General features: G+C 44.6%; 1 protein-coding gene across 1 annotated transcript in view; it reads right to left on the reverse strand.

Annotated features, from left to right (window-relative positions):
• The window catches only part of FER1L5 (fer-1-like 5 (C. elegans)), a 79,282-nt gene extending 69,580 nt beyond the window's left edge, over positions 1–9,702 (reverse strand). Inside the window, 5 exon segments of the mRNA XM_006876623.1 lie at positions 4,459–4,510; positions 5,837–5,945; positions 6,556–6,647; positions 7,182–7,234; positions 9,618–9,702. Of these exon segments, the coding sequence (XP_006876685.1) occupies positions 4,459–4,510; positions 5,837–5,945; positions 6,556–6,647; positions 7,182–7,234; positions 9,618–9,702 (391 nt within the window).
• Positions 9,703–10,957: the final 1,255 nt, after the last annotated feature.

Genomic DNA, 10,957 nt, shown 5'->3' on the forward strand with positions numbered 1-10,957 from the left:
CTCTTTTGAGCTACTGCATCCATAGGTGTAGGTCAAGTTCATCAAATTGTATCAGATTACTCTTTTTTTCCTTTTCTTTCTTCTAGTTGAGCTCTGATCATCCAGTCATTGAAGCCAGATCAAGTGCGTATTATCTGCAAGTGTGGATGTTCTTATATATATCCCCTTACTTCTTATCAATTGGATGTTTCACTCTCCACACTAGTCCTCAGTGGCTATGTCACTGACTCTGGGCCCAGGAGTCCCCAGGTCTTGCCATACTGCTGGCCAACGAGGTTTCCACCCAGGTTCACAGGAGTCTATTAAACATGGTAGGACTTAGTTCACAGCTTCATTGCTGTTTTTCCTTTACTTCCCCTTATTGGTGACCAACATGGTCACCAGTCAGACTGCATTTCGTGTATTTCCCTTGAGTCTTAGTCTTGGAAGGGGGTTTGTCCTGAGGGGACCCAACCACTTGCCTTGATGTCTCCTGGGTGAGCAACTTGCTTGTTCTTGTACTAGTCAGTCAGACTGTTGTTATTGTTTTGTATTTTTCCTGTTGGTCTTTCAAGAAATATCTTCTGTTCTTCTAGCCACTCTAGGCTTGTCTGCTTGTCCTTTCAAGTGGAAATTTTCCACCTCAGAAGATTATGGATAGGATTCAGGATTCCACCTATGGTCTCATGCAACCCAGAGGCTCAGCACGAAGCCTCCTTCACTGGGCAAGTTGTAGCCCCATTTTAGATATTCCAATCAGTTATAGGCAGAACATGGACTTACAAGTTTTCTATGGTGATATTTCTGGCTATTCCTTTCTCTCCCCCTCAAGTGTCTATTTTACAATGGTATGCCAGGGAAACCAAGATTCAAAAGAAAGCGGGGGGTGGGGGTGGGGCGGGGGGAAGGCTGGCAATACACAAGAAGAGGGAGGGGGAAAAGAAGAACAAGGTGGCAGGGAGAACGGTTGGGCAGGTTCGCATTGGCTATATGGGACAGAGCTAAATGACAAGGTATGCACAACCCTGGAATAACAGGGCTTCAGGATACAGTGACTGAGGCATGGCTTGAAAGAGGGGAAAATGGGGAATAATGTTAGGATGCTTGGCTGTGTTTTGAATCTTGGTCTCCCTTGCCTACCATTGTGAACTAGACACTTGGGGTGAGGCAGCCAGAAACATCACAATAGAAAACATTTGGGCCCGTATTCAGCCTATAACTAACTAGAATACCTTGGGGGGTGTGCTGGAAACTGCCCAGACCCAAAATGGTGGGGGAACGATGATGGCATGGATAGATAGAGTGGCTGGGGACACGGGACTCAGGGAGGGAGAAGAGCTGTTTGCTGACAGCGCGGGGGTGGGGGGTGGGGAGGTAGGGTGGGCAGGCCTGTGGGGTGTATCCTTTGGTTATTTGATGATGCACAGAGGGGATTTTAATCATTGCAATGAAATGAAATATGATAGGATGAATGTGAAGCTGAAGTGGGACAGAGACAAATAATGATGTACGTACAACCTTGGAACAACAGGGCTCTGGGATACACAGATTGAGACATGATTTGAATGGGGGAAAGGGGGAAAATAATGTTAAGATGCTTGGCTGTCTGTTGAATCTTAGTTCCCGTTGCATACCACTATAAAATCGACACTTGAGGGGGAGAGAAAGGAATAGCCACAAATACCACCATAGAAAGCTTGTAAGTCCATCTTCTGCCTATAACTGATTGGAATACCTAAAATGGGGATACAACGTGCCCCGCAAAGGAGGCTTCCTGTGGAATCTCTGCATTACACAAGACCATAGGTGGAATACTGAACACATCCAGAAAGTGTTCACTTGAAAGGACAAGCAGACCAGCCTGGAGTGGCCAGAAGAACAGATGATAGTTGCTGAAAGAAAGACTGACAGGAAAAATATAAAACAATATAGGCAGGCCGACTGATTATTACAAGAACAAACAAGTGGCTTGCCCAGGAGACATCAAGGCAAGCGGTTGGGTCCCCCTCAGGGCCAATCCCCTTCTAAGACTAACACTCAAAGGAATGCATGCTCTGATTATTGACCACGTTCGTCACCAATAAGAGGAAGTGTGGGGAAAACAGCAATGAAACAGCAAGCTAAGCCCTACAATGCTCAGTAGACTCCTGTGAACCCTGGTGGAGACCTGGTTGGCCAGCAGTGTGGCAAGTCCAGGGGAGTCTTGGACCCGGAGTCAGCGACATAGCCACAGGGGACTAGAGTGGAAAGTGAAGCGTCCAGTTGATAAGAAGAGAGGGCACATGCATAAGTGCACCCACAATTGCAGATTATACCCACTTGACCTGGCTTCAATGGCTGGATAATCAGAGCTCAAACAGAAGAAGATATAAGAGGGGAAAAAAGAATAATCTGATACAATTTGATGAACTTGACATACACCTATGGAAGCAGTAGCTCAAAAGAGTGAACAAATGTTCACAGTGAGGATCATTCCCATCTCCTCCACACACGGAGAAGACAGGGATGGGCAACTTGGACACTGGCTACCCAAAATGGTAGGGGTGGGGTGGGGGGAGCTACAGAGGCAAGAAGTGACTGGCTTATAAGCTTTCAAGAGGGAACATAGATCCAGAGGGCATGGAGCAAGGTAGAACCTCCACTGAGTAGTATCCATTCTGCCTAGTCAGGGCTGATGAAAGGAGATGCAGATAGGTCTCTTGCTATACAATAGCGAATAATTGTTATCAGGTCTGATTGTAAGGGCTGGAAATGTAAAGGTAGATATTTTGGGGCAAAGGGAGGGGAGTGATTAACCTTGCAGTCTAGGAGCAGAGGTCCCAGGGAACATAAAAAGAGAAGAGTGGAGGACGGAACCCTACCAGAGAAGCAGTGATGCCAGGGATGGAGGCAGAGGCGATGACTGGGGAGATGGAGTGGCTGGAGACTTTGGACATGGATAGGGAGAGGGGCGGTGTGTGGATGACTGGGGAGGGAGGGGGCGCACAGGCTTGCGTGGTAACCATGGCAAGGAAACGATATACAATGGGATCACATAATTCACAATAAAGCATTAAAAAAAAAAAAGACAGCCAAGCATCTTAACATTATTTTCCCCCTTTTACTCATTCAAACCATGTCTCAATCCCTGTATCCCAGAGCCCTGCTTTTCCAAGGTTGTGCATACATCATTATTTACCTCTGTCCCACTTAGTCCATGCAAACCTGCCTGTTTTCCCATCTGCCCTGTTCTTCCATTCTCCTCTCCCTTCTTGTGTATTGCGCCCCTCCCCAGCACACAAACTATTCCTTACCCTGTGCACCACCTTCCTTCTCCTCCCTTCCCTCATCCCAACCCCTACATCCCAGTAACCAGCAAAGAATTCCCCCTCCCCACCTTTTAGTATGGGTCTTTTTCTTAGTCTTTTACAATAGTGGTCCTATGCAGTATTTCTCCTTTTGTGACTGACTAATTTCACTCCACATAATGTCCTCAAGGTTCATCCATGTTATGTGGTAGCTTACAGCTTCCTTGTTGTTCTTCAAGGTAGCGTAATATTCCATTGTGTGTATGTACCACAGTTTGTTTATCTATTCTTCAATTGATGGGCACTTGGCTGTCTCCATCTTTTGCTATTGTAAATAGTCCTGTTATGAACATTGGTGTGCATATATCTAGTCGTGTTATGGCTTGTATTTCTTGTGGGGTAAATACCAAGTAGAGGAATTGCTGGATCATAAGGTATTTAAATAGTATCCATTTGATCGTGTATAATTAATTATTCTCAGGAACCTGTTCCTCTCAGAGTGTTACTGTTTGTTTTACAAGCCTGTCTACTGTTGGGCAGAGTCCTGGTGTGGTGCTATGGGATAATGTGCTGGACTGCAAAGTCGGTTTGAATCTTAAGGATGGCAGTGCAAGCTCACCAGCTGCTCCTTGGAAACCCTATATGGAGTTGCTACGGGTCGGAACTGACTCAATGGCACTTAACAACAACAATTGCTTGGTGGGGAGCACTGTGGCTTCATAGGATAAGCACTGGACAGTGAAGTACAAGGTTGGTGGTTCAGCTCACCAGCCATTCCGCAGGAGAAAGATGAGGCTTTCTACTCCCACAAAGATTTTTAAAAGCCCCAGAAACCCTGTACAGGAAACCCTTGCTATGAGTTGGAACCAACTCAATGGCACTTAACAACAACTGTTTGGCTGAAAGGTGACCTCCGGGAATGGCTTCAGTTCTGAGGCAAAAGAGTGTCTTAGAGCCATAGCCTCTGGTGAATATAGTTGTATGTCTAGAAACGATGAGTAGACATGATGTGGTGACAGATGGCCTCACTGAGGTATCTGGATGTCTGGTCTCTAGACCCCTGAGTCTCCCAGGATTCTGAATTGGTCACATTTCCTCTATAAATGCCACAGGATGGGTCTCAAAGATCCCAAAGACTCTTTTCAGCTATGCTTGGGAACCAGTAAGCTGTAAAACCCAAGGAAGGACATACCTGTCTTAATAGCAGGGGTGGTCACAAGAGCTACCTGTAGAGTGACAGTGCACTGAAAAAACAAAGGCAAGAGAATTATAAGCCAGGCCCTGAGATCCTTTGTCAAGTCTCAGCACTTGAACTTGATCTAGTTCAGTTAGATTCATGCTCTGTCCTCTGGGTGAGGCACTGCTGGCCATGGTATGAGGTATACCATAAAGGCCTAAGCAGTCTGGGAAGGAGAGGTGAGAACAGGGCTCACTGTGGGGGATTCTGGAGCATAAAGGAGCCATACTGTGGTGATGGTGGTGACAGGAAAGGATGTAGATGTGTGGGGAAGAGATAGAGAGGTGACTTGAGCACCAGTTCAGAAGCCATCAATGCTGATAGTTTATCCCCTAGCCAAACATCACATTACTTCAAGTGGGAACTCCTACAAACGCCTAACTGACCTCCTGCTTCCAAGTTCCCTCACTATCCACCCAACCTCCTCATCGTCACCAGAATTGCCCTGAAATGTCCTCTTAAAAACAAACACCAGTTACTGTTGAGTCATCTCTGACTTGTAGCCAACCTATGTGTGTCAGAGTAGAATTGTGTTCTATAGGGTTTTCAGTGACTAGGTTTGCTCGTTTTTGTTTTTAAAAGTAGCTCATCAGGCATTTCTTTTGAGGTGCCTCAGGGTGAACTTGGACCACTAACCTTCCAGATAGCAGCCAAGACTGTTAACCATTTGCATTACTCAGGTACTCCAAGTGTCCCCTCAGTCCCCTTTAAATGATCAGATTGATTCCACAATTTATCTGCATAGACCACAAGGCACTGCACCTTCTGGTCTCTGCCTGTCCACCAGCCTTATAAGCTCTTACTCTTGCAACATACCATGACACTTCCTTCTCCATTCAGCCTTTGTATAGACACTTTATGTTCCCTACCCAGAATTTTTGTCCTTTCTTGTCCTCTGGGCAAATTCATACCTCTCCTTAAGATTCATCTTGAATATCAGTTTTTCTCCAAAGCTTTCAATTACCTCCCACACAGAATCACTCCCTGCTGATCCATGGTAGCTTAGTTCTACTGAATCTTGTATATGTCTACGCTGGAGTGCTTATCACTGAGAGTGTGGTCTATTCCAGTAGACTGTGGGCCTCATTCAATCTTGTATTCCAATGCTTAGCAGAGTTACTGATGCCAACTGGGCAATCAATGATTCAGTCTTAGTGGATGGATGAAAGGATGCATGGTGGGTAGGTAGATAGATAGAGGAATGGAAGAGTCCAGAGATGATGGCAGTGGATAAGGCTCCTCCAGGGGCAGGAAACACACCAAAGCCCAACTTCACTGGCTCCCCCTACTCTCTCAGCCCTCTCTTCTTGGGTCTTTCTTAGGCTTGACTCACATCTGTAGGCGCCATAGAATGGTTGAGCAGGGGTAAGTCCTTCACATAAAGGACCTCATTCGGTTGTTCCACCAAGGGCTTGAGCAGCACTGTGGCTATGCCAATGAACCTGGGAGATGAGAAGCAATTGTGAGATCCTGAGTTAGGGGAGAGGAGTGTTCTTTTCTGTCCCAGGAATGGTTTTATCTAGAGATGGCTTTCTCCCAGAGGCTGGGAATTGGCTTTTGGGTTCCTAGAACAGTGGGTGCCTCGGATGTAGTTTTTGCTCCACTCACATCCCTTCCCAGAACATCTACTCCCACACTTCTTCTGAATGGGAATGAGGCCAAGTGATAGCTCTTTTGATCATTAGTAGACACCTGGCCTAAGCTCTACCAATCAGATTCTTTGTCCTAGGATGCCATAGCTTCTGTCTCAGTTGGGCACTAACACAGGCTTGGAAAACAGGGTTTATCAGAGAGAAAAGAATGGAAAGAGGTATGAAGAAACAGAGACTATAGTTTCATCTGGAATGGCTGCTGGGTTCCCAAATTCTAGCTCATCTGAACTCCCAGTTTCAGTATCCTTCCAGTAAATCCCCCCACCCTGGATTTGTTTGTTTTTGTGTTAGCAGCTGAAGTGCTGTCCCCTGCATCTGAATGAGTCATAGAATGAGAGAAGATACAAAGCTGTTGCTTTGATCAGGGGAGTCAGACTTCCCCTGCACCGCTCTGCCTCACCTTTCTTTCTTTGTTGAGCCCTTGTCCCGAAGGATAATTTGAAAGAAGGAGTCATTTTCTAGGGGACCGGTCCAGAGGTGCCAGATTAGGGTCTGTGGAGAAACATGGAGAGGCCAGCATCCTTCCTCCACCCTCCCCATCACATCTTTCCAGCAACATGGGGAAAGATGCAAGGAATGGCTGACACTGTTTCTCTAAAACAGAGATGCCTCCCTCATGTCTACTTTCTGAAGGGGATGTGAGCCATCCTACCTGGGTTCTTGTTGCTTGAACTGCAGTGATATGGATGTGTTAGGAATTTAGGAGTTTGGGGACTACGGGCATGTGAATGGATGGGAAGGTGAGTGGGAATTCTGCTTCTGGCTTGTGGGAACATTAGGGTGGCCAAGTTGGACTACTTGATGGGCAATACCATGGTCCATCCCCAGAGAGGGGACTAAAGACCAAGAACAACTGTGGACAGATGTGACTGCTGTAACCCTTAAGTCTTCACAGCCTGGTTAGCTCAGTTCAAGGCATCATGGCCTTGGGAAGAGATTGTGAGCACCTGCCTGGACACCACTTCTGCCTCCTCACCATTGTGCTGTCACTTCCTCTCTGGGCTTGCCCTGGTGTGTCATACATACCTCATTCCATGTGGGGTTGTTTCCTTTCACCACATGGGTTCTCTTCTTGATATCTGCAAGAACACCACAGGGTTGGCATTGGTATGGGGACCATTTCAAAGTCTGGGTTTGAGTCGACATTCTAAGAAAACTTGAAGTCTATTCTGCAGGTCTGATATGGTACTGACTCTTTTTCTGGGGGGTTCAAAATTTCTCACTTTTTATAAGAATGATGTCACCCTGTGTGACAGATCATGCTATAGAGTCTCCAAACAAAATATTCAATAGCTGACTGTTGTCATGTTCAGCAAGCACAGTTTCACAGGTCAGAAAAAAAGAACTGAAAGAAGTTTCATTTTTGTATTCAAGTCTCTTATAGATGAGTTTTTGTCTCCCTTTTCCTCTTGGTCTGAGTGTCTCACTTGCCTGCATTCACTTCCCTGTATTCTCCATGACTAGATTGTTTACTCTTTCCCCCTGCCCCCTCTCTCTGTTCCCTTTTTGCTCTATTTGGATTGAATTGTGTCTCCTAGAAAAATTTGTTGAGGTTCTAACTTTTCCTCCTCCCCTACCTATGAATGAGACCTTTTCTGGAAATAGGATCTTTTCAGAGTTAAATCAAATTAAAATGAGGCCATTAGGCTGAGCCCTTATCAAATATGGCTATGATCCTTCTATAATGAGGAGAAGAGACACACACACACAAAGGGAAGATGGCCATGAGAAGACTAAGGCGGAGGTAGGACCCATGCTGTATGCTAGGGGTGGGGAGCGTCCAGCCCACAGGCCTTATAAGGCCTTTGAAATCATTTGGTCTGGCCCTGTCAAGGCAACCTCACTTCCAGCCATCACATAGTTGTTAAATGCCATTGAATATGTTAGGACAAATAACAACCCTGTTTCCAAGGAGCTGCTAGGGGGTTTGAACTATTGACCTTGTGGTTTGTCTCTAGTGTTAATCCTATGGCACCACATCAGGAGTGAGGTAATTAGGGGTGAGGTAATTAAGTGTTTGAACAAATATTGCAGGGTAATTTAAAAGTTGATAATTTTACATGGCCTGCAGATGATGTTATAAATTTTGGCTTTTTTTTTTTTTTGCTTTAGCCTGCTTTAGCCAAGGAATGCCAGGGATACCAGAAGCTGGGAGAGGCAAGGAAAGATTCCTTGGCTTCAGAGAGAATATGACCCTGCCAACACCTTGGTCTCAAGCTTTTCGCCTCCAGAACTGAGATTGAATGAATTTATTATTTTAAGTTACCAGTTTGTGGTACCTTGTAACCATAACCCTTGGAAACCAAAGCTTGTTCTCAGCTCTTTGTTATAGAGATACATTTCATTTCATAAGTCTGTCCACCTCCCTCCTTTCCTAGATTTCTTTTTCCTTACCTATAAACAACGACGATAATGAAACTTACTTCATCTCTCCTATGGAATTGTTGTAAGGAGCAAACGACATATTTGTGAAAAATCTCTGTTGATTGCAAAGCTCATTCAAAAGTAATTGATATTATTAATCAGTTATTACCAGAAATTATAAAAGTCATTGACATTATTGAGCAGTTGTTACTAGAAATTACAGCAAAGGCTGGTTTTTTAATCCTCATTGTAGTTCTGGTGTGGAGCTGTAGAATAAGCACTGGACTGCTAGTGGCAAGATTAGTGGTTCAAACCCACCTACTCAGTGACACTTAACAACAGCAGTATAGTTCTATAAAGCAGTTTTTTTTTTTTTTCTTTCTTTCTTTAACCTAACCTTCAGGAGCTCTGGTAGCGTAGTGGTTACGAATCGGGCTGCTAACCTCAAGGTTGGCAGTTCGAAACTACCAGCGGTTCTGCGGGAGAAAGATGAGGCGTTCTGCTCCCGTAAAGGTTTACAGCCTCGGAAACCCTGTGCAGGGTCACTATGAGTCAGAACCGACTCCACAGTACTTAACAACAACAACCCTCAGCTTGTAGCATAGTTTTGGTCTTCTTTTTGCCCCATAGCCATTCTCTAGAAAAAAATGGGAGGCAAAGAATTCATAATGAGAGAAATAATAAAGATAATGTTTTTAAAGAACAGATGGTATCTTCGTCATATTTGTGTCATAAAGGACAACTTTTACATGGTAGGGCATTGTTGTTGTTGTTGTTAAGTGCCGGTGAGTCGATTCCGACTCATAGTGACCCTGTATAGGGTTTCCGAGGAGCAGCTGGTGAGCTTGATCCCCCGACCTTGCAGTTAAAACGGCTTTGCAGTCTGGTGCATTAACCCACAGCGCCACATTGTTGTTGTTGTTAAGTGCCATAGAATCGATTCCGATCCATAGTGACCCTGTATAGGGTTTCCAAGGAGCAGCTGGTGAGCTTGAACCACGGACCTTACTTAGCACCACATTAGTAACTATAATTTTTCACTGAATAACTGTTGCTTCCTGGGTCTCCTTTCTCCCCATTTGGGATCCTGTCTCTCACCTCTGAAATAGATCGTCACGCAAAGACAGGGCACGGGACTTTGGGGGGGGTCAATCTTGGCGGACTCCATGATGAGTCGAAGCATCTCTGTGGCCTACTTCCTCTCAACTTTCCTTTTACAGAGCTACAGCTTCCTTCTTGGAGCTCCTTTGTCCAAGGTTCTCCCTGGGCTAATGGGATATGTGGAGTCCTGAGTTTGTTGCTTAGCAACAGAAAAGGATGTCACAAAAAGGAGTGGTTCTTAATTCTGGAGAAGAAGCAAAGGGAATGAGAGGAGGAAGTAAAAGTCTAAAACAAGCAAGCAACTTGAAGTGACTTGTCATGTGCCATCGAGTCGGAACCGACTCATAGCGACCCCATGCACAGCAGAACGAAACAATGTTTGATCCTGGGCCAACCTCACTACCGCTGCCACACTTGAGTCCATCAATGATGCCACCTGGCTGATCCATCTTGTTGGAGGTCTTCCTCTTTTTCTCTGACCCTCCACCCTACCCAGCATGACATCCTTCTCCAGCGACTGTTTCCTCCGGACAATATGTCCAAAGTAGGAGAGACGAAGCTTAGCCATCCTGGCCTCCAAGGAGCACTCTGGCTGCATTTCTTCCAAAACAAATCTATTGGTTCTTTTGGCAGTCCATGGCACTTTCAGTATTCTTGAAGTGACTAGGTCTGTAGAAAGAAAATGACTTGGCTCCTTTTAATTTCCTCTTTCTTTTCTGTTTTCTTATTCTTTCTGATTTAGTGATGAGGCATAAAGATACTGCATTCTCTTTATACAAGCAAGTTACTGGAGTGAACCATTGCCCAATTCACAAATTTAGACAAGAAAAGAGATGCAAGGGCTATCTTAGAAAAGGAATAGAGAGATGAAGCACTGTTTCAATATTACTGCAGTGAAGCATTTTATGAGATGCATGGCACTCAAAGATTCAAATGCTAGCTGTGTGATCATGATGCAAAGACTATTTTCTACATAGACAGCAGATTTAAAATGAAAAGAAAGTTCTTTCAGACAGGTTTTTTGTTTTGTTTTGTTTTTTAAAATCCAAACACAAAACAATGTATTTTTGTTGCTATTATTGTTGTTAATACAGATATTGCAAACTAAGCACAACACAAAATACAGGCCCCATAAAGGAAAAGGCTGACAGATTTGACTGCACAAAACTAAGAGTTTCTGTGCAGAAAAATACACCTTAAAGTTAAAAGACAAATTCAAAGTAGGGAAGATATTTGCAATGAATTTAATGTCCAAAAGGTAATTAGGTATCTCCCTCCCTTAGGTTATTAGCTTTTATAGGGAGAGCAGTACATTTCTGTTAAAAAAAAAAAAAAAA

This window comes from Chrysochloris asiatica, unplaced genomic scaffold, assembly GCF_000296735.1.
Source record: "Chrysochloris asiatica unplaced genomic scaffold, ChrAsi1.0 scaffold00395, whole genome shotgun sequence".
Classification (NCBI taxonomy): Eukaryota; Metazoa; Chordata; class Mammalia; order Afrosoricida; family Chrysochloridae; genus Chrysochloris; species Chrysochloris asiatica.